This window comes from Penicillium mononematosum (assembly GCF_028829835.1).
Source record: "Penicillium mononematosum strain IBT 11891 chromosome Unknown utg000002l:1.0-8112719.0:1.0-8118358.0, whole genome shotgun sequence".
NCBI lineage: Eukaryota > Fungi > Ascomycota > Eurotiomycetes > Eurotiales > Aspergillaceae > Penicillium > Penicillium mononematosum.
Genome location: NW_026643272.1, coordinates 4,709,108 through 4,731,099, shown reverse-complemented (window position 1 = coordinate 4,731,099; position 21,992 = coordinate 4,709,108). Strand labels below are relative to the sequence as shown.

Genomic DNA, 21,992 nt, shown 5'->3' with positions numbered 1-21,992 from the left:
TTCTTGATCCCTCTTCTTCCTCATTACTTGAGTTTCATTGTTTCTTGGGCGATACCTTTTACATACTCTATTGGTCTCGATCCTCACCGAAACATACCTCCCCTGCCATCATCATGGTGCGTCTGAGGGAAATCCCAAGGACGGCCACCTTCGCCTGGTCACCTGGGGCTGCGTCGCCATTGATCGCAACTGGAACTCGCGCTGGCGCTGTTGACGTCGACTTCTCCAACAAGACATGTCTCGAGCTGTGGGATCTGGGCCTTGACCGCGAAGATGCGAGCGAGGAGCTGCAGCCGCTAGCTAAGTTCGATACGGACTCCGGGTAAGAGTGTCTTTTGGAAATTGAACGAGAATGAGCATGCTAACTGATTAATGTAACTAGCTTCAATGATGTGGCCTGGACAACGTCCGAAGACAACAAACGGGGTGTGATCGCGGGTGGCTTGGAAAACGGCTCGCTGGAGTTGTGGGATGCTGATAAGCTACTTGCTGGATCCAGGTTGGTTGAACTCTACATATGAACCACACTCCCGGGATAGCTTACTGATCGTACAATTTCAGTGATGCGTTGATCTCAAGAACCACTAAGCACAGCGGCGCCATCAAGACCCTTCAGTTCAACCCGAAACACCCGAACCTTCTGGCAACCGGTGGCGCAAAGGGAGAGGTAGGCTGCGATTCGATGGTAATTGGATGGATATGTGGCTAATTACTGGGTAGCTCTTCATCTGGGATCTAAACAACATCGAGAACCCATTCCGGTTGGGCAACAACGCCGCCCGCACAGATGATATCGACTGCTTGGATTGGAACAGGAAGGTTCCTCATATTCTGGTCACTGGTAGCAGCTCCGGCTTTGTGACGGTCTGGGATGTCAAGACGAAAAAAGAGAGTCTGACACTGAACAACAAGGCCCGGAAGGCTGTCAGTGCAGTCGCGTGGGACCCCGAAAGAGTACGTTGGCACGTTCTACGTGGTTATTTCAGGATTGCTGACCATTTTCACGTCTAGCCCACAAAGCTCATTACATCGTCACCGCTCGAGTCAGACCCGGTGCTTTATGTCTGGGACCTGCGCAACTCCCACGCCCCGGAGCGGGTAGGTTACTCGTTCAGAGTCCAGGTGTGACTTAATACTGATATTATTTGTATAGACACTCACCGGCCACGAGTCCGGTGTGCTTTCACTTTCTTGGTGCGAGCATGATCCTGACCTCCTCCTTTCTTCCGGCAAAGATAACCGTAATATCTGTTGGAACCCCCAAACCGGTCAAGCATACGGAGAGTTCCCCGTTGTCACGAACTGGACCTTCCAGACCCGCTGGAACCCCCACAACCCCAACTTCTTCGCAACCGCGTCGTTTGATGGAAAGATCTGTGTCCAGACCCTCCAGAACACGAAGAGCGATAGCGCCCAGGCCATTGCCGATCACAACCAAGCCTTGGACGGTGAAGACTTCTTTAACAAGGCGCAAACCCAGCCCCAAGTCTCCAAGTTCTCTCTCCCGAAAGCTCCTCGCTGGCTTGAGCGGCCCTGTGGTGCTACATTTGGTTTTGGAGGTCGGGTCGTTTCCTTCGGTCTGACTGAGAAGGGCTCTCGTACATCCAGTATCAAAATCACATCGTTCGAAGTTGATGAGACCGTTGGCAATGCCACCGAAAGCTTTGAGACTGCATTGAAAGAGGGCGATATTCGCACACTCTGTGAGTCGCGCGCTTCAGGTGCTTCCAGTGAAGCAGAAAAGGCAGACTGGAAGGTGATGCAGGCTTTGATTTCCGAAAATCCACGCAAGGGCTTGGTGGAGTACCTTGGATTCCAGGATCAAGCTGATGAGGCCGCCGATAGTCTCGCGCAGCTTGGTTTGGACAAGAAGGAAGGCGAGGACACCAACGGCGCTCCCGCCAAACCCGCTGGAGTCAAGAAGCACAAGCGTTTGCAATCCATGTTCGATGCGAACCCCGAAGGTGACAACTTCCTCTCTGAACTGGCTGCTTCCAAGGGTGCTCAAACCAACAACCCATTCCAAATTTTCAATGGCTCAGAAAGCCAGGCAGAGAAGCAAATCACTCGTGCTTTGCTCCTTGGGGAGTTCGAGAAAGCTCTGGATGTTGCCCTCCGGGAGGATAAGATGTCTGATGCTTTCATGATTGCTATTTGCGGCGGCCCCAAATGCATCGAAAAGGCGCAGGAGTACTACTTCTCCAAGCAGGCAGCCGGTCCGAACTATATGCGCTTGCTCGCGTCTATTGTGGGTAAGAACCTGTGGGATGTGGTGCATAATGCCGACTTGTCCAACTGGAAGGAAGTTATGGCTGCCTTGTGTACCTTTGCCGACGAGAAGGAATTCCCTGATCTCTGCGATGCTCTCGGTGACCGTCTGGAGGAGCAGATCCAGAACAGCGACGATAAGAGCGCCCGCAAGGATGCTTCTTTCTGCTTTTTGGCAGGTTCGAAGCTTGAGAAGGTTGTTGCTATCTGGGTTGAGGAGCTCCGCGAGAATGAGCAGAAAGGAATTGAAAGCAACACTGACAACTCTTCCTTCTCTATCCATGTCCGTGCTCTGCAGGGTCTGATCGAGAAGGTTACCATCTTCCGCCAAGTCACCAAGTTCCAGGATACCGAGCGGAACAAGGACTCGGATTGGCGCTTGAGCGTCTTGTACGACAAGTACATTGAATATGCCGATGTTGTCGCTACCCATGGACGCCTGCAAATTGCTCAGAAGTACCTCGACCTTGTCCCCGAGAAGCACCCCGAAGCTGAAGTGGCCCGCAACCGCATCAAGCTTGCCACAAGACAGGCACCCCAGCCCGCTGCCGGAGTCAAATCTGGCTTCAAGCCCCTCCCGCAACAGCCCAATTTGTACCAGCCGGCGCAGACTTTCAACCCTGCTGCTACTCCAACACCAGTTGCTGCTCCTAACATTTATGCACCACCTGCGCCTGCTGTTACCCAGCAGGCTAATCCGTATGCACCCCCAGCGACCTCCTCGCCAGCTCAGCCTGCCAACCCCTACGCTGCTATGTCGACAGGAGGCGCCTACGGATCGGCAGCTGGGTATCAGCCAACTCAGGGCATGAGGCCTACCAGTTATACTCCACCATCCGCATTCGGCGGACAACAGCCCGCAGGTGCTGGTGTCCCTCCCCCTCCTCGGGCGTCATCTAACCAGTCGCCGGCCAACACAGTCACAACATACACCACGGCCACTGGCCTTCCTGCATGGAATGATTTGCCAGAAGGCTTTGCGAAGGCTCCTACACCCCGCCGTGCAACTCCTGCCGCAACCTCTGCGCCAATCGCCTCTCCTTTCCCCAACCAGTCACCGAATCTGCCCCAGGGACCTCCCCCGGTTGGTGCTCCACGCGCACCATCCGTGCCTCCCCCACCAAAGGTGGGCTCGGTGCCTCCGCCGCCCCGCATGATGTCGCCGTCATCTGGTGGACAAGCTGGATCTAACATCTCTGGGCCTTCCCCGCCGCCCCCTGCCAACCCATACGCTTCTCTCACTCAGTCACCGCCGTTGGCTCAGGGGTCAACCATGTCTCCCCCGGCATCTATCCCCCGCGGAGCGTCGCCCTACAACGCTCCTCCTAGCGTGCCACCCCCAACCAACCGGTATGCACCAAACCCGGCTGCCCAGGCAGCGAGCCCGCAACTGCAGACTCGTGGCCCAGTGGCTCCACCTCCCCAGGCCTCTGCCTCGCCATACGCACCACAGGCAGTATCACAACCCCCCTGCGGCAAACCCATATGGACCCACCACTCCCATTGCTACACAGCCTCCACCTATGGCCCAGGGAATCCCGCCGCCGCCTCAAGGGTCTCGGCCTCCAACAGCCCAGTCGCAGAGGCCGACTCCCCAGGCTCCCAAGTATCGTGAGTAACCTCAGTTACCAATAATTAGTTCCAGTCAACTGACCCTTATTACAGCCCCCGGTGACCGTTCACACATTCCTGCAAACGCACAGCCCGTCTTCGAGATTCTGTCAGCGGACATGCAGCGCGTCAAGACCCGGGCCCCTGCGGCATTCAAGGCACAGGTTGATGATGCCGAGCGCCGCTTGAACATCCTCTTTGATCACCTCAACAACGAGGACTTGCTCAAGCCGAACACCGTTGAGGACATGGCGAACTTGGCTCGCGCACTCCAGCAACGTGATTACAATGCCGCCCTCGCTATTCATGTTGATATCATGACCAACCGGACTGACGAATGTGGCAACTGGATGGTGAGTGAATCTTGGTCTTATAAGCTTTGAACGGTCACTAACAAGTATAATGACAGGTCGGTGTGAAGCGTCTGATTAGCATGAGCCGCGCTACTCCGTAAATGACGCCCTTGTACCTTGTCAAGTAAAGGGAATGCCAAAGGCTTGGTATAACTTATGTATTTCTGGCCTCGTTTTCTCTATACTTCAGCGTTGCTCTAAATTTTCTCATCTTCCTTGTCCATTCACTGTTTTATAATTAATGTCTTGCGTATTTTCTTCCGTTCCTCTTCTCTCCTGGGGGCATAGCTCCTATCATGAGCAAATCATAAAATTTCCAACGTCTCCTAAGTGTGATTGATACTATTCATTGCATGATGCTTTCTTATTTAGACTGCGCGATAAAGATGAATCGAATGAGGATATGGTTTTCGTTTTACTGGTCAATGGATACATATACTAGGATACAGGCTATAATTTAACAAATGCAATCGACTACATGAAAATATGAACCCATATATGCATAGGTAAACACTTAGAGAATCCATTGCAATTTATATACATTCATACAATCGCACCAAAACCCCGCGATTCAACCCGATCACCGTCCACCGACTGGAAGGCCACCAAGCCGTCCTCCGCGACTAGCAGGGAAGTTACGCGCACTCAACAGCGCACCTTTCACACCGCGAATATCAGCCCTAAACCCAGCAATAGCCTCATCCTCCGCCTTCCGCAGACCAGAGCTATCACTCGAGCCCGAGGTATTGGAATTCCAGACCCCGTACGTCGACCCAGAAGAGTACGTCGGACCGCTATAGATCAACCCATCACAATAATGATGCAGTTCGGTGAGCCGGGTACGCATCGCGTCATCCAGTGTGCTCGCATCCTTCTCCGAGTCGACGATCTCACGCAGCTTCGAGGTAATAGACTCAACACGGCTGACGTGGTTGTTAACCGCCGTCGATGGAGAGAAGGCCGCCGAGTCCGCCGAGTTGACCGGGCCGGTGGCGCTGGGAAGTGGCGTCGGCTCTGAAATCGTCTGCGTTGCGACGTCCCGGTGGAACAGCTCAGTCGGGTCCGAGGTGATCGACGAGGCGTCGTCTTCTTCTTCATCGCTGTAGGGCTTGCTCTTGCGTGCAGTTAACTCCGCCGGGATCACGGATACGGTCTTCTCCAGCTTCTCGTTTAGCTTTTGCAGGTTCGCGTCTGCTGTGCTGGCGAGCTCGTGTCGTGCGCTCGTTAGGCTCGCTATCATTGGTTTCACGAGGTACTCGCTTGCGCCGTAGAGACTTGCTCCTAGGCCTGCGGCGCCGTATAGTGTGTACAAGAGGCTGCGCATTGTTACGAGGGGAGGCGGCTTGGATGATTCGAACAGGAATTCAGGGTATGTGATTATTGGGGGGACGTCGCGGGAGGCGGGGGTTGGCACTGGTGCTGGGCGTGATTGAGGCATAGTGTTGGAGGGTGATGAGGAGGTGGCAGGAGGAGAAGGAGTGGCTTGGGATTGAGTGGGTGAGGTAGATGGTGTCTCCTCCTGTGTCTTGTCCTCGGTTGGGGTTGAGGAGCTTGCCTCAACATTGCGGGAGATGCCGAGGACTTGCTGGATATCGTCCGAGCTCAGGCCTTTAGATTCGAGGAATGAGACTTTGCGCTCTGTTGGTGCATCACGGATTGACTCGTCTTCTAGGAATTTGGATGCTTGGTCTAGGAGAGCTTGTCGGGATGTGGAGGCTGTAGTTGCGGGCGCGTCGTCGGAGGTCGGCGATGGCGGCTCCTCGGCCGTCTTATTGGGCCTCTGCCAGGAGGGAATAGATGCTGATTTGGATGTGTCGTCAGGCATGATGGGATATCTGACACATTCGCCAGAGATATGAGAAAGCAAAGGCGTTGGGGTGTTGTAAAGAGGAGACGGAGCCTTCCCCGGACTTGGGTCCATGTGAACCCGACCTCGGCTGTTCCAACGCCGGTCTACACCTCAGGCATCAATATTGCTGTACAACTTGAGATGACACTGATGTATGTCCACATTGTACTAAAATAGGATATTGTTTCAGAATAATCGAAATATAAATCGTATGAATTATGTTTTAATTGTAGTTAGGTAGTTATTATTATATGTCTTAATATGGAAAGTCGAAAACCAAAGATACTATCTTCACCGAAAATAGCCTGCAGGTAAGACGAAGTCATACCACCTGACTCCAGGTCCTATTGAAGGCTATAGAGTCATCTACACCAATTGCTTCTACATTTTATCTGGATAGATCAATTGCATATTGAAAGATCATCCCCATATAGTTCAAAAATGGCGTATATACTCGATACCGCCCGGCAGAATCGACCGTGCAGTACTTCATTCGTTCATCCAGCGTCAGCGACTGGACACCTGGAGGATCTGAAACCTTAGAGAAAAGTACCTGTGAGTATGGCGCTTCCCCCCGTTGATCTTACTGTTTTGTGTTCCTTCCCATCTGCCCACGGGGTTGGTTAGATCCCGAAACCCAGGGAGAAACCAAAAGCCTGCGCATGTGCTCCCCTGTAACAAGTGCGCTTTGTTCGCATTGCCCGTATAGAAAAGCAATCTGTATCTTCCCGGTTTGCAACTCCGCCTCGCACTGGATGAAGTGATTGGATATCTTTCCTTCTTCTCTCTCTCCAGACTGCCCCTCCCCAGACGCTTAATGGCTTAGTTCATACTGCCACACACTTGCCTATCGACCTTTCCTGTCCCGCTTCTTTTTGCTGTTCTGCTTTCTGCATTTTCATTTCCCCAAGGCTTCTGTCACACTCGATAAAGCAGCCACCATGTCGCTCCGTCGATCCCTTCGATCGCGAAAGACACAAGATGATACCCCAGAACCAGATGCTAACATGACCACCAGGTCTACGAGACAAACTCGTGCATCTACCGCATCTGCTTTAGTTTCAGTCTCTCGATCTTCGTTGAATTCAGGAGATCGAAAGAGATCTCTCCGTCTTACTGTCAAAATGCCTTCTAGCAAATTGCGGGAAGCTACGGGTGCTGGCCGTGCTACTGGACGGCGCTCGGTCAATGTGTTCCGGGAGGATCCCATTGTTTCGGGACCCCGCTCCAGTCGGAACCGAAAGAAGATTGTAGAAGTTGCTACAAGCGACGAGGAAATCGACGATCAAGAAGAGGATGAAGTCGACGATGAAGATGCACCTGGAGATGACGATGAAGATCAAGATGCCGATGCCGACGCTGACGCTGACGCTGATGGCGACATCGATATGGATGACGTCCAGCCTCAGGCGCCTACCAGGCGCGGTAAGGTCACTCCTCCGTCTCGCGCCAAGCCGCCCAAGAGTGTGGAAGCCAAGGAGATGGATATGGAAGAAGACGAAGAGGAAGAAGAAGACGAGGAAGAGCCTATTTCCGATACGGATGAAGACGCCGAAGCCGAGGCTGAAGATCAGGACGAAAGTGCCGTTCCAGATGTCAATGGTGATGATCTAGATGAGCTCGATGAAGAGGACGAAATAGACGACGACATGGATAGTGATGCCCTCGCTATGCAAAGTGGCAAGACCACCAAGCGCCAGCGAGGAAACCTGGGAAATGACTTCTTGCAACTTCCTATGGGTGAGAAACTGCAGACAGTTAAATTTTGTCGAAACCGAAGCTGACTTAAAAATAGAACCCCAGGTCAAGAAGCATTTGACCGCCGAAGAACGCCAGATGCGGCGTGCGGAGATGGCTCGGCGAAGAAAGAACCTGAGTGAGAAGCGGAATGAAGAGGAAAAGGTATGCGCAACAGGGCACTTTACAATACACATGCCATTTGAGAACGGCCGCTAACTCCGAATAACAGATGGACACAATTAATCGACTGCTCAAGAAGCAGGCACCCAAGCGTCGTGGTCGAGCTGCGGCAGCCGAGGGCGCTGATGGCACCCCCGGCCAGGAAGCCGCGGAGACCGAAAAAGCTGACCCTACCATGGCGCGCTGGGTCAGTGGCTCAAATGGCTGTATAGTCAGCGTGCCAGAAGAATGGCTAGGTACCCCTGCTGGGCGTGTCTTCGGCGCACCTACAGTTCCCGCGGGAAAGATGGTTGAAGAAGTTTGATGTTACGTTCAGAAACTATAACGGATTGGCGCTTATGGAAGGATTTTCTACTGAGGTATTCGGGAATGGACTACATTATTGCAAGGGACTAGGGTTGATTTTCTGCGTGTGCTGCGAACGGCGTTCAAAAAATGCCTCTTCGAAATGTCAAGCTTTAAATGTCATGCAATACATCGACTATTTCAAATGTTTCCAGTTATCCAGGTATGCCGAGAAAACCGGCCTTTGTATTCAATTAGTCGGAAACCCTCGCTAGTACGCGGGCTAGTCGATTCTAGGTCCATTCGGTACACTACCCATAACTACTCCGGAACTGGCCGTTGCGCCAATTTCGATATATATAACGGCCTCCAGGGCCGGTCACAAGACCTGGCAAGTGTGGCACAGCAAGACATATGGTACCATGTGCACTGGAGCCTCGGAGCGCGGCGAAGAGCAATATTTCCAATAGAGCATAGTGCGCCGAGAACAGGCTACTGGCGCAATCATGCTTGGTGGTACCCAGGCCAATCCAATGTTCAGAATGCCGCTTCAAGGCGAAGGCCGGTCATCATCATTGAGTCGTCGACTTGGGGTCTTGCTGGAACTCGGCTTTGGTGGGAGCATTGGTATCCTGCTTCAGAGCAACAGGATCAGATGGAGGTGAAGCCTTTTGAGCCTGCTGTTTCTCATATTGAAGTTGCTGGAATGTCGGTTGGAAGGTATAGTAGCCTGAAGCAGATAGAAAATTCGAGATTAGGGACTGATACCAGGCATGGGCTATTCTTGCTGTAGAGTAGATTTACCTGTGAAGACACCGACTCCAATAGCAAAGAGGGCAGGGAAGAAATTGCGACTCATTTCGGAGGAATTGAGGTAGACGGCAAGATTTGCAGTTGGGGGAGGTTGCGGGAGGTGATGCGGGAAATCGGTTATCAGTTGGCTGATTAGCACCCGGCGCGTCTGCTAGATTGCTCCGTTGGCACGCGTCAGAATCAAATTCCCTGCTTTCAGACAGTTTGATTAGCTGTTCGACATTTGATATCCTTGCGTTTCGCGAATTTTAACCCGAGAATTATTTCAGTCACGTTTTTATCCCCCTGAGACCACCCAATGACTGCTTAGAGACATGGGGGATCCCCGCCGAGGATGCAAATGGAATCATGGCGACAACGAGGATATGTCCCCGACTCGGACGAGGAAGATGGCTTCGATTCTCTAGACGCTAAGAAGGACAATGTCGGAAATAGCCCTGCTGTCGAAAATCTTGAATATATCGACAACCCTTCATCATCGCCGAAGGAAGGGACGAGAAGTGTGACGAAGGAGCAGCACGAGCACTTTCGGGCTGAGAATGGCTCTATCACACTCTCAGATACGGAGGAAGCGGTGCGAGGGGGCACGGACCGAGCAAGTCCTCACTCGACAAATGCCGCGCATGACGAAACGACACCAAAACAAAGAAAAGTACGCAAGACATACGGACTTCGATCGTCGGCTACAAAATCAACGAATCGCCGCAGCAGTGACCTGCGTAATACCAATGCCTCCGCAAAGAACATAGCCAGCATATACGATTTCCCAACGTCGTCACAGGAACATGACAGGCCTCAATCGACGCCCTCGAGCCGCGAGTCTACGCCGAAGCCCTTGAAGACCGCACGGCCCTCGCAGTCACAAGCTATAGCAGAGCCGCCCATCCCCAAGGACATCACACAGAGTGAGGCCTCAAGCACTCGGAGCTCCTCGCCTGACGAGTTGGTGCTGATCCCTCAGCCAACTCGGAAGAAAAAGCCTGTGGTCAACCATGTTCAGCCAATCGAGGCGTCGCCACCACCGCCGCAGGAGGTTTCGGAAGATGACTCCCCGTTATCTTCTGTTCCGTCATCCTTTGGCTCTCCGCCGGACAAGGATTCTACAGAAATACACGCAGATGATGTGATAGAGACAGAACCAGAAAGACCGGCAGATGGGGAGGCAGATCTACGAAAAGCAGTGCTCATTGAACTAGACGCCAACCGGGACGATGTATCACCTCGGCTTGATATCTCTGAAGAAGTGTTGCGAGAATTACCCCATGCTGCGCAAAGAACATTCCGAAAGCGCAATGCCATCCAAATGCACCCGTACCATTTGGAACAGCTTAAGTTCGCCCAGCAACTGCAAGCGCGGGGTGTCAAGCCTTTCGGTCGACCGGCACAGCAAAGACAGCAGGCTACTGATGAAAGTCAAGAGCAAGATTCATATGATCCCGATGCACCTCCATCAAGCCCTCCTCTTGAAGAGTATCTCCCGCCGGTAAGACATGAACGGCATCGTGGCCCGCAATCTGCTGCGCAAGGACGGGAATACAACGACTCAGAGCATCCTCGGCCATCGCAAGCTCATCTGGCAAAGCGGCAGAAGACTTCTCATTCTGCAACTCCCAAAGATCGTCGAAATATACACAAACCATCAAGACCTCGTGGCATTAGAGACAACAATACAGCTACTGGGAATCAAAACGGTATTTCTATATATGATCTATCATCTAGCCCTCCACACGCAGGCCGTTTATCTTCGACGTCAAGAACTCCTCGTGCATCAGAGGGAGGTTTCCGGTTCCCTCGTGGGTGGTCACCGCCAGAAGAAGTTGCGAAATCTGGGGCAAAGGAAACAGAAGAAGCCGACCAAGCCCAATCACCTGGTGCCGATACAGATGATGAGGAGGAAGTACAGTCTATCTCGTCCAACAGCCAGAGTGATCAAGAAGGAACCAAGTCAGATGCTGAAGAACGTGAAATTCGACGATTCCAACGCATGATCCGAGGAGCGCTCCCTGCGTCACATGCTCGGCTGGATCTGAAGAAACATGCAGACAAAGAAAGAGCTTTGCAATTGGATCGTCATGCTTCTTCGCAACGACCGGATGGAAAGGGTGTTGCGCGGAAGCTCATTCGAAAGGGTGATCGTTCAAGGCAACCAGCAACGCAACAATCACGAGGCTTGTTTGATCTTGGAGATTCCGACTCAGATGATGAGGACAATCATAATGACGCCACAGGAAATGACTCTATGGCCAATGACTCTAGCCAGAGGTTGACTGGTGCCCTTGGCCTGGAAGATCCTTTCGCGCTGGAAGGGGGCGAGGTCTCTGAGGATAATCGCATCGACTACATGTTTGCGCCTGTTCCTCGTAACTCAACAGGTTCTAGACAAAAAGCGAACAGTTTGAAGAGGCCAAAATCGAAACAAAGTCTGCTTAGTGGTGAAAGACAGCCGAAGAGACCACGACAAACCCGAATGACTGATGCCTCATATGGAGCACGAAGGACCAAGAAACCCTCGACTATCCAACGACCAAGGATAGGAATCTTGGATGCGCCAGATGTTGCCACCAAGCCTCGCAAAGAGCAATCGCGACTGCTCAGAGTAGCGACTAGACGACCACGCTCACGTAAAGATGGAGGGAGACAGAGCCCTACTCAGAAGTTCCTGAAACTGGCCTCAAGGGAAGACACAGTGGATGCAAATGAGTCTTTGCGAGAATGGAAAAGGGGAGCTATTCGGCAGGCTAAGATTAGCCCACCTCGTCCCAAAGCTCGCCAACACCGGCATTGGAGAACGAATCTTTCAATTCTCAGTTCCCGGGCTAAGTCGAATACTACAAACGGCAGGATACCGAACCGATTCCTTGATGCAGAGGCAGACACTGATGTTTCGAACACCAACACAGTGGAACCGGAAGAAACACAGGCGCCACCTGAATCTAGCGCAGGATCAGTCCCGCCAGACCAGCCCCCCAGTGGCCGTGTCCTCGTCGCGTCGCAAGCCAGAGCAGCACGGGCATACATGGGTTATTCCTAGGAATGTTGCCATAACATCTTTGAAGAGGAACACCATTAGGCCCGCGGCAACTAGTTTGGCAGGTCCTGGTAGAAGCCAAAAAATGGTCCCAGCCATGTTCAACCAGTCATTGTCTATTCTTAACCGACATTATAAAAACCAGCGCACATCTCAACCTTATAAGCCGAGCTTGACCTTGGATCGATATGTCTCCGACAGTGGGTCATTGAGTACCGGAGGCAATTCCTCACCTATGAATGCTTCTGTTGCTGCTGCTGTTGGCGCTTCAGCTGAAGCAAGAACTCAAACGCCAACCCCCAAAGCCCCTGTATCTCGACGGCGGTTGAAGAAGAATCCCCCAACCCGAATCAATCTCGATGCCGACGAATTCCTTCAGAACCCAGATCCTGCTACCATAGTCTCCGATGACTTGGAACCTCCTACCATAACGGACGTTGGGCATGCACGTCCTTCGGCCTTCAGTGTCGGCGGGCTTTTCAACTGGCAACGCTTCTATCCGGTCGACTTTGGAGTACACTCCCTACGTGACAACACATTCTTCCATGAGTCTACATTCGTAGGAAGCGGGGAATTTTCTCGTTCCTTGCGAATCACAGAGAGGGACTTCGATGGGGGTGCGGCTTCATTCTCCATCGAGCTCAAAGACGAGACATTCCATTGGAGTCGCTGGAACGATACAGTGTCATCGGAGATGGGGCAAGTCTTCGATGTGATAATCGATAACGTTGAGCGCAGTGCTGCCACCTCCCCGGAGACGGGCATTACGGCTGCGCTGGGGGTGGCATCGAGATTATACAGGTTGTTGGTCAAATACGTCACGGGAAACCTGGTTTTCATCGACCCGGTTGATCGTACGGGGTTTGTCACTAGAGCAATAAGGGCTGGTCTCCCAAGTGAGAGACCCGTTGGCTGCCTTTCTGACTAGCGATGAATACAATAAGAACGGGCTTGTGAAAATTGCTTGTTTCAACATGGTTTTCTCGAACCAGATCTATCAAGTTGCTTCTCATCGGCTCGTCAGCCCTGCCCTGGCGACGGAAGCTTTGGATCTTGTCAAGATATCCGCCAAAGACGTTGCAGGCTTGATCACGTCCAAAGTCGGTTCTTCTGAGTTTAAAATGTTGTTCAATGAAAACAACGAGCCTGAACGCCGCGAGTCCGGGATTCGCGATGAGTATCCATCGGTGGAGGCTTACGTCGTCACCAAACATCTTCTACGCAGCTCAGACAACTACAATGGCTGCTTTGAATATATCCAACTCGAAACTTTCAACAATGGAATTATTTGCAATGAAAGGGATGTGGGCAGTCTGGAGGCTGGTTGGCGTGGCATATTCACGGTCTTACCTCTGAACGAAATAGACCTGCTTGGGATTGCGCGCCCTGGTTATCAGTTGACAGTTGTTAATGACAACTGGAAATTAGCCAAACGGCTTCTCGCCCCAGCCCTGGACCATTTCGAGTCCAACTCCAAGGCACAACCCATCTCATACAACAGCTACTGTCGAACCCTGTTCCTTAGATGTCATCGCCTTATCAATTCGTGGGGGTGGAGAGAATGCAAATCCATCCTGGACACGCTATTCGACTTCTTCGCCAAGAACACCCTTCACAACCTGAAGCTCGAGGAAGCTCGTGGCTCACCTTCATTCCTTGACGAACTTGATAGCAATCCTTCTCTGGATGCCCGAGTGGGGGAGCCGTGTTTCCACACATTTCTCAAGATCGTAGCAAGTGGTCTCCGCTTCTTGGCGAAGAGATATGACAAGAAAAAGATTCGAAACTTTGCCTGGCGTCTTTTACCCAACCATGGCCGTGTGTACCCGAAAGAGCAGCCATTGCAGCACGAGGACCTCGATGCGCTAAGAAACCACCACGATCTTCTCAGCACCCTGTACTGGGCTGTTCCTGATGGGTGTCGCCCTCGACTTGAGACAATACGTAATCTGGTCCATCCTGCCACTTCACATCGTGAAGCGTGCAGTATCAATTTGCGGTCATGGTCAAGGCTTGTTCGATTCAAGCTGTCTACGGATGAAGAGGTTTCAGGGCTTGATCCGTTTGGAGACTGGTACGGCTATTTCGTCACGGAGTTACAGCAACAGCATTCATATGCTCGCAAAGAGATTGAGGCTCAAAACACAGGCGACAATCGGGTTTCTCAGCAGCTTGTCGAACGCACAATCTCCCAGAACCAGCGGCAGATTGAGACCTTGTTGAGCAATGCGCTTAACGGGCTGCGGATTGCTGTCCAACTGGCTCCAAAATTGGAACATGCATACAGGCTTGTCCTGAGAACCCCCTTTGAGTCTATCCTTACGCTTTTCAACCCCAAGCTCCCGCGCGTGAATGTCGTTGTATCTGAGGCACTGCAGGTCCTAGTGGCGTACACCCAGAAAGACATTTCAGCTACATCTACATCAGATGCTCCTGCGGCAGTGAATACCGACGAGGATAGCCAGGAGTTCGGTGACTGGGATGCTATTCAGGCTGTTTGGGACCAGCAAATTTCCCCAGGTGAAGGTATTGAACATGTAGAGAAGGCTTTCCATCCGATTGTTTCTCGTCTCGTTTCGAATTGCTTTGGCGAGGACCACTGTCCCGAGGATGCGATCCTTCTTAACGTGGTTGAATGCTGGACGTCAATAGCGCAGGTTCTCGTTCGCCATGGCCTCCGAAATTGGGACAATTATCTGAGCGAGTTCGGCGATGACTCCTGGACGCGGCTTCGACAGACAGTTCAGACAAGAAAATTTGCACCGCTATTCCTTGCAGAATGCATTGAAAAGGACGCACAGATTGTTTCTGAGTGCCGAATCCAAGTTATGAGTATGTGGATGACATCGTTGGTCGAGCGCTCCTCGATGTTGAAGTTTCAACATCGTCTCACGGAGGCGCTTTTGAACGGAAGTCCCACAGATCCCTTGCTTGACAATCTTCCGTTCTCCAAGGATAGGAAGATTGGTCGGTATACAATTACATTGGAGGAAATTGGCTCTCGGCGACTATCCCTCCTCTCAAGCCTATCGTCTAATATGCGTGAGCAGCTCCAAGACATGGAACTTTCGGGCAATCGGAACTTTTCTGTGACAAAACAAGAGTACTCCGAGATGCTTCAGCGAGTGATGATGTCCATGAAAGACAACTATCAAGAGCTGGGTAATGGGACAGCGCAGGCTGCTCAAGGAGAATACGTCGAGTTCGTACAGCGCGTCATCGGTTTCCTCCAGCAACATACCAGCGACATCAAACCGATCGACCCCTTCTTCACGGACCCTGCTTCGTTCCCTTTGCCATCTACCGACCCACGCTACATTGTTGCGAAGCTCAAACGCTACGAGTCAAAGTTATCTTCCAGCAAAGAGATCCAGACCTTGACCGGTTTCGTCCAGAGCATTTCCGAGCGCGCCGCCATTGACGGCCAGCAGAGCTACCTGGTCGACCAGCTGCACACATCGATGAAAAACACCTACGAGGCTGGGGACAACGACAAGCCCACTCTCCGCGCCGTCCTTTTGCAATGCGTGTTTCCAGCGTATCTCGAAGCGACGCTTCCCAATCGCGCCGCCTGGATCCTCAGCCGTCCCATCATCCAAACCATCACTCTGGAGTTCAAGAGCCTGTTGTGTAATATAAACACTCTGGATGCAGCCTGTGTGTGTTCTGTCATCGATATCATTGATGTCGTATGCCGAGCCTCCTGTCAAGCACTGGGTGTGGTCGCCTTACGTCGCCATCGTCTGCAAAGTGCTCCAACTTTACTCATGCTTGCCGCCTTCCTCGACATGATCTCCTCGGTATTGCCAGTGGTAGACTACATCGATCGAGCCACCGGCGCGGGGGGGGTATTCTCACACACATTGAGTGGATCCGCGATTTCGTCAAAGCTGTGGGCAGATGTCTAGAAAGCACGGATCCAGACGCAGACTCGCTCTCGTGCAATGCCCATGTCATATTCCCTGCGATGCCACCATCCTCCGATAGCAGGAAAACTGAACTCTTCGCCACGGCTCACAATCTCGCCTCGACCGACCTCCAACTCTATCTCAGAAAATGGTCGTATCATCAGGATAAGTACTACTTTACTCGTCCTGGTCATGAGTCACAGGAGGTCATGATCGAGCCTGAGATTGCTATACTGGTGGCTAGTCAGAGTGAAGCGCAGAGGGTCTTTGAGGATGCGGCGAGGGGATTCGTCGATCGTGCAAAGTTTCTGGAGTTACTGTCTTGACCGTGTGGGGTTTCTTCCGGTTTTTATATACACGGCGTTATTGGAGGGAATTAACGTGTCACGAATATCAGAAAGGAATCAATAATGTTATTAATGTTTCTTGTACCATATTGACATTGTTGCTGCTGTAATAGAGGCTATAGTTTTCGGGTTCCAATGTACTACTGTATGAGGTTCTCCAATTAGACCATCTTCCTAAATAATAATTATATGGCAAGTTGGATCTAACATACAACAATAGGTATATTAGGGGGTTTCAGGATCATGGCGGTCAAGGGAGATTGCCTCAGGGGATTCTATGGTGGCCTGCATATCCCTAGCCCAGGGTATACGTAGCCCTAACTTGGTTTGCTGCGCTGTTTGCACAGGCCATAAGCCCCAATATCATATAAGGCAGGACTCAGCTTCATCTCAATAGCATGTTCTGAAGTTCACATTCGTTGAATAACACTCTGTGAAAGTCGATTTCCCCCGTGATGGATTATTTCGTCATTTCGATATTCAGTCATGCGTATAGGCCACGCGCAAAAGCCCCGGGCATAGATCCCAAAGTATCTTCAACAGCGACATCGGCGTTAATCCACGATTCGAGTTGTACTCAGTATTTCCATATGCCCGGCACATTCATTTGCCCCGATCAGCTGGCGTATAAAGCCCGATTTGAGAATAGCGCCGGTGATACCCAGCTCTACTGTAGCATTTCAACAATTGGTTCCTCTTTGAGCGTGATAGATCGGCACTAATCTGGCGACGGTACCATATGCTTCAGAAGCAAAAAGCAAAACGGAGAGTTGAATCACACGGAAAATCCGCGAATACTACACAATCTCACGTGGATGTGACTGTTGTCGGGTGTTACAATATTCTCCGGGAAAAGGGAAACAAGTTTTATACTCGCCGCTGAAGTTATTGTTCAGGTCTTAGATTGGTATTCCAGTTGTCTCGCTTTATTCGTTTGGAGTTTAATGCATTTGGGGAAGTATAACGTCGTATAATATATAGTTGACTATAGTATAGTTGACGATGAGCTATATAATCTGCTAAGAGACCTCGGAAACTCGCATTGAGAGATCAACTTATGGATTGAGAATTCATGCACCTCTCGCGATTATGATTTGGAAACCTCTCTTTAGTGCTGTAGCCATATTGGCACATATTCTCCCAGCGTTAGCTGCCCCAACTCTCGATTCAGAGCTGTCTAGCCAGTCGGAAGACAAATATGTCTTCGCCCACTTCATGGTCAGTATATCAACACAAAAACATCCCATTCCTTATCATTGACATAGATCCCATGTCTTCTAGGTCGGTATAGTAAAAGACTACCAGCTAGAAGACTGGAAAGAAGACATGACCACAGCCCAATCCATCGGCATCGACGCATTCGCACTGAACTGCGCAAGCATAGACAGCTACACCCCAACCCAGCTAGCCCTAGCCTACGAAGCAGCCGAGCAAGTCAACTTCAAAGTATTCATCTCCTTCGACTTTGCCTACTGGACCAACGGAGACACAGAAAAGATCACAGAGTACATGAAACAATATGCAGGCCACCCAGCGCAGATGCAGTACAAGGGAGCCGCAGTAGTAAGTACATTTGTCGGAGACAGTTTCAACTGGGATGCAGTGAAACAAAACACGCCGCATCCCATTTACGCATTGCCGAATCTCCAAGATCCGGCTGAGGCTACCACCGGCCCTGCTAAGAGTGCTGACGGTGCGTTCTCGTGGTTGGCTTGGCCTACGGATGGGGGAAATAGTATCATCCCAGGACCGATGACTACCGTTTGGGATGATAGATTTGTTCATTTTCTCGCGGGGAAAACTTACATGGCCCGTAGGAACCCTCTAGCTCTGGTCTGGGAGAGCGGTAGACTAATTCAATGACAGCCGTCTCACCGTGGTTCTCAACCCACTTCAATACTAAGAACTGGGTTTTCATTTGCGAGAACCTGCCGACATTACGTTGGGAACAGATGCTTTCCCTTCAGCCGGATCTGATTGAAATAATTACATGGAATGGTACAGTACCTTCATGTCCCGGTAAATTCACCAGAAAAGTCTCTCCTGACCGTTACATAGACTACGGCGAATCCCACTACATCGGCCCGTACTCAGCTCATCACAGCGACGACGGATCATCCCAGTGGGCAACTAACATGCCCCACGACGGCTGGCGCAACCTGTTCAAGCCCTATATCGCAGCTTACAAGTCTGGGGCAAAAACGCCTACCGTGGAAGAGGATGAAGTCGTGTTCTGGTACCGACCTACGCCCAAGGGCGTCGTATGCACGGGGGATACCCTCTCAGCACCGATGGGTGCGGACATGCTTAGTGATAGTATTTTTGTCGCGACTATGTTGACGAGTCCGGCTACCTTGACTGTGCAGAGTGGGAATAATGCTCCTGTTGAGATCGAGGTTCCGGCGGGGATTGTTACCTCGAATGTGACTATGGGGGTTGGTGTGCAGTCTTTCAAGGTGGCTCGGGATGGACAGACGATTTTGAGTGGTCAGGGGGGTCTGGATGTCAAGGATAGCTGTGTTCATTATAACTTCAATGTTTATGTTGGGTCGATCACTGGGGGAGGTGATGGTGGTAGCTCGACCGGAGCTAGAGGTAGCATGTGATATTATGGAGTATGTATTGGGGATTGTAGACAAATGTCCTACTGCACAAGTGCATATTAGACCATTGTTGCAGAACCTTTCTACTGCATAAGATTGAACCAGGTTACACAACATATAGCATTCCTTCATTGTGCAGAGCTAGAAAGTAAATCAAACACCAGCATGCTCAGATTATGAACACACATAAGAAAACATAAACAGAACCCCCCAGAGTAGACGCCAAATGGAGCCGGAGCAACCCAGCCAGGTGAAGCCATTTCCTCGACCCGCAGGGTTGGTGGCTATGCAATTACTTATGACCCATGAAGAGATAGCAAAATCCACTTAAGCCGTCGGACCCCCGGCACCGGCTCCATTTCCGGTATCCTGGCTGCCACGGCGATGGAAGGGATGCGATCCAAAATGGAAGACTTTCTTCACAGCATTGGTAATGCTGTTCTTCCTCCTGCCCTGTGGCGCCTCCTCGGAGCGATCCGTGTTTTTCTTGGGCACAGAGGCATCATCAGCAAGAACAATTGATGTCACAGCTGGCTTTGGCGGCCACTGCCCGTCTGCTTTCCAGCCTTGAACCATGGCTTTGGTCAAATGGGCGAGGTTGACGGGGACGGTGGGGGTCATGCCTTGCACGACAACCTTGGTGTAAATTGAAGGGTAGATTGCGGAATTGATGCTTGCGCGCACTGGATTGTCATTTGAAATAAAAGGCGGGGCAACAGGGCAAAGTGGTTCATCCAGCTCTTCTTCCACTTTCTCCTCTTCTGTTTGGTCTTCCACAGCCGGGAAGGACGTAGGTTGAGTAGGCACCTTCGTGGCAACTTTCTGATCCGGCTCTGTGATGTTGGTCTCTGACGAGGCTTTCCGTTTAGCTCCCTCCTCTGGCGCGGTAGACAATCCTTCCTCCTGATCCTCTTGCTGTCCCGAGGTCATATCCACTCGATTCTGGAGCTCCTCACTTTTCTCCCGGTCCGCGATAGAAAGAGACGTCTCGGTCCGGACTGCCAGGTCGGAAGCGCCAATACCATCGCTACCCGACCAGACGGCGCTGCAGATTCGGATGAACCAGAAGAAGTCGCATCGTTTCGCCCCAAATGCACACTATGGGACTGATCTGTTGTGTCCGTCTGCGCACCAGCCAACGCGCGCTTTGCCTCCTCAGCCCGAATCTGCCGCCGAGTCTTCGCGCCACACCACGCATCGCGCCTGGCCATCCATACGCGCAGTCCTTCGTTCCACGCCATTTCGTCATCTATTTGTCGACGGCGTTTGCGACGCCGCTCGATGCCCGCGTCGCCAGGGGCGAGAGCTGACGGGTCATATTCTTGCTCGCTATCTGAGCTCTGTGGCTCAAGTTCCGAGGTTGGCGTGTCGAATTCTCGGACTCGCCATTCGCACACTTCGCGGTTGTGGCAAAGGGGTACCGTCGGCGGACGACGGGGAAGGAACGCCGGCCTCGAAATCCCAGTCGTTTCGGACGACTTCCTTGACAAAGATTTTGGCCTCGCGAACTGAGGTGTCCCGAGAACCCGTGGCCATCATTTTCACGATCTTTGAATGTGGGGGGTTGCTCGGGTGAGAAAGTGGGGAGCTCTGTAGCAAGGTTTTCTTGCTTGGCCGAAGGTGTTCTTGCCGGTGCACTCCCGAGGTCCTGATGTTCTCCACTAATCAAAGAAGCAAAAATTGGGAAATGCGAAGCAGCGAAGCCAAAGCAAAAAAAGCAACCTTTGGAAGGTCTTCGCGAGGTCAAAGTGGCGGGATGATCAGACTCGAATGTCATAAGGCACGTGCCCCAATGCGGAGATACAAGCCTCCAACTCTCTCCGCCCTTATATCTTGTTCCTCGGCCTATTCACTTCCGGTTTCGACCTCGAAATATTTGTCGTTTGCTCTAAACTCCGATCTTATACTCTTACAATGGGAAGTACAAAGCGATTGAAGACAATTGACAACAAGGAATCTCCCCTATTCAGCCCAACATATGGAGTGACGCAACGCCAAGTGGTGCTATACCTCCAGTGGTGCTGTTAATCCCTGCCCATAGCTCGCGCTATACCAACCTTGGCAGCTGTTTAGACGAAAACGCGGAGTTGGCGTCGCAATCTCGAACCCTTTGCCCTTGCCGAGGCATATCAAGGAATTTTAACAGAGCATGATTTCGAAGACAGTTCAGGACCTTGGAATCAACATTTGATCACCTAATACGCATACTGTGTTACCATGTTCTAAAGAACACTCTTCATACAGTGTACTTTAGCCACGCCGATCATTTCCCCAGACCCATCTATGCCTGGCCCCCACTGACCTCCTTTAAGACAACCTCCCATTCAAGCTCTTCCAGGATGTCCGCATAAACCGAGACGTTGACATCTAAAGCTCTTTTGAATTGCTGCATACTGCTAGCGTAGAGCATGCACAGCTGCAGCGAATACAGTCAGCACTTTATGGCCAACCAATGAACCCGAGTTGAAAGACCAATTACCTTGATAGGCGCGTGGCAAGGGCCCCAGTGGACGAAGATGGCCTTGGTACTGCATAGCCAGTGGCTGAATTAGCGACACGATATTCCACTGCTCTCAGTAGATCACTGGAGTAATCTCTTACCGCTTCCCTTCGCTCCCGAGGTCATATTCCATGTCGTAGATGGCATACCGTGGAGCTGGGTTGCCATCTTTGTCGACTGCAGCTGATAACTTCTGACAGAAGACCTCGTAGTCTTTTGCCGTAGATGTTTCCTCGACTACGATGCTCTTGTTGTCGTCGGAGATCTTGTAGATGATGAACTTGGGTCTGGTAAATTCTGGGCCCGTTCGGAGCTGGTTGAATGCAGATATGCATTCATCTGCGATTGAAATACTGATATAGATTGTTAGTTGACACATTCTTTGCGAATGCTTTGTTGGGACTGTAGAAATACCCCGATGGAATCTGCAGTAATCAAGGTGTTAGTTCTTATACTGACTGCTTGTATCGGATCTACGTACCGACATGTTGGGACCTGGTAACTAGT

At 51.5% G+C, this 21,992-nt stretch overlaps 9 protein-coding genes across 9 annotated transcripts; 5 read left to right on the top strand and 4 right to left on the bottom strand.

The window, feature by feature from the left end:
• Positions 1 to 113: 113 nt before the first annotated feature.
• Positions 114 to 4,333, top strand: sec31 (putative protein transport protein (SEC31); the record flags this gene model as incomplete). The annotated part of the gene is made up of 9 exons (XM_057290375.1): positions 114 to 322; positions 383 to 499; positions 562 to 667; positions 721 to 954; positions 1,012 to 1,098; positions 1,154 to 3,676; positions 3,726 to 3,879; positions 3,934 to 4,232; positions 4,289 to 4,333. The coding sequence occupies 9 exons, from the start codon at positions 114 to 116 to the stop codon at positions 4,331 to 4,333; spliced, it is 3,774 nt and encodes a 1,257-aa protein (XP_057151577.1).
• A 479-nt stretch (positions 4,334 to 4,812) lies between these two features.
• On the bottom strand, positions 4,813 to 6,057 carry N7519_003596 (peroxisomal membrane protein PEX14; the record flags this gene model as incomplete). The annotated part of the gene is made up of 1 exon (XM_057290374.1): positions 4,813 to 6,057. One exon carries the CDS (start codon positions 6,055 to 6,057, stop codon positions 4,813 to 4,815), a length of 1,245 nt encoding a protein of 414 aa, XP_057151576.1.
• A 965-nt stretch (positions 6,058 to 7,022) lies between these two features.
• N7519_003595 (PAPA-1-like domain-containing protein) lies at positions 7,023 to 8,305 on the top strand (the record flags this gene model as incomplete). The annotated part of the gene is made up of 3 exons (XM_057290373.1): positions 7,023 to 7,821; positions 7,877 to 7,983; positions 8,051 to 8,305. The coding sequence occupies 3 exons, from the start codon at positions 7,023 to 7,025 to the stop codon at positions 8,303 to 8,305; spliced, it is 1,161 nt and encodes a 386-aa protein (XP_057151575.1).
• A 553-nt stretch (positions 8,306 to 8,858) lies between these two features.
• N7519_003594 (uncharacterized protein) lies at positions 8,859 to 9,145 on the bottom strand (the record flags this gene model as incomplete). Its single annotated transcript, XM_057290372.1, has 2 exons — positions 8,859 to 9,016; positions 9,091 to 9,145. The coding sequence occupies 2 exons, from the start codon at positions 9,143 to 9,145 to the stop codon at positions 8,859 to 8,861; spliced, it is 213 nt and encodes a 70-aa protein (XP_057151574.1).
• A 288-nt stretch (positions 9,146 to 9,433) lies between these two features.
• N7519_003593 (uncharacterized protein) lies at positions 9,434 to 12,130 on the top strand (the record flags this gene model as incomplete). The annotated part of the gene is made up of 1 exon (XM_057290371.1): positions 9,434 to 12,130. One exon carries the CDS (start codon positions 9,434 to 9,436, stop codon positions 12,128 to 12,130), a length of 2,697 nt encoding a protein of 898 aa, XP_057151573.1.
• Positions 12,131 to 12,212: 82 nt separating this feature from the next.
• N7519_003592 (uncharacterized protein) lies at positions 12,213 to 16,361 on the top strand (the record flags this gene model as incomplete). The annotated part of the gene is made up of 3 exons (XM_057290370.1): positions 12,213 to 12,988; positions 13,056 to 15,939; positions 15,996 to 16,361. The coding sequence occupies 3 exons, from the start codon at positions 12,213 to 12,215 to the stop codon at positions 16,359 to 16,361; spliced, it is 4,026 nt and encodes a 1,341-aa protein (XP_057151572.1).
• A 1,110-nt stretch (positions 16,362 to 17,471) lies between these two features.
• Positions 17,472 to 18,988, top strand: N7519_003591 (glycoside hydrolase family 71 protein; the record flags this gene model as incomplete). Its single annotated transcript, XM_057290369.1, has 3 exons — positions 17,472 to 17,600; positions 17,664 to 18,075; positions 18,249 to 18,988. The coding sequence occupies 3 exons, from the start codon at positions 17,472 to 17,474 to the stop codon at positions 18,986 to 18,988; spliced, it is 1,281 nt and encodes a 426-aa protein (XP_057151571.1).
• Positions 18,989 to 19,312: 324 nt separating this feature from the next.
• N7519_003590 (DUF4050 domain-containing protein) lies at positions 19,313 to 20,524 on the bottom strand (the record flags this gene model as incomplete). Its single annotated transcript, XM_057290368.1, is given in 3 exon segments — positions 19,313 to 20,012; positions 20,027 to 20,381; positions 20,407 to 20,524. 3 exon segments carry the CDS (start codon positions 20,522 to 20,524, stop codon positions 19,313 to 19,315), a joined length of 1,173 nt encoding a protein of 390 aa, XP_057151570.1.
• Positions 20,525 to 21,266: 742 nt separating this feature from the next.
• Positions 21,267 to 21,972, bottom strand: N7519_003589 (actin-binding ADF family protein; the record flags this gene model as incomplete). Its single annotated transcript, XM_057290367.1, has 4 exons — positions 21,267 to 21,401; positions 21,465 to 21,513; positions 21,587 to 21,838; positions 21,941 to 21,972. 4 exons carry the CDS (start codon positions 21,970 to 21,972, stop codon positions 21,267 to 21,269), a joined length of 468 nt encoding a protein of 155 aa, XP_057151569.1.
• Positions 21,973 to 21,992: the final 20 nt, after the last annotated feature.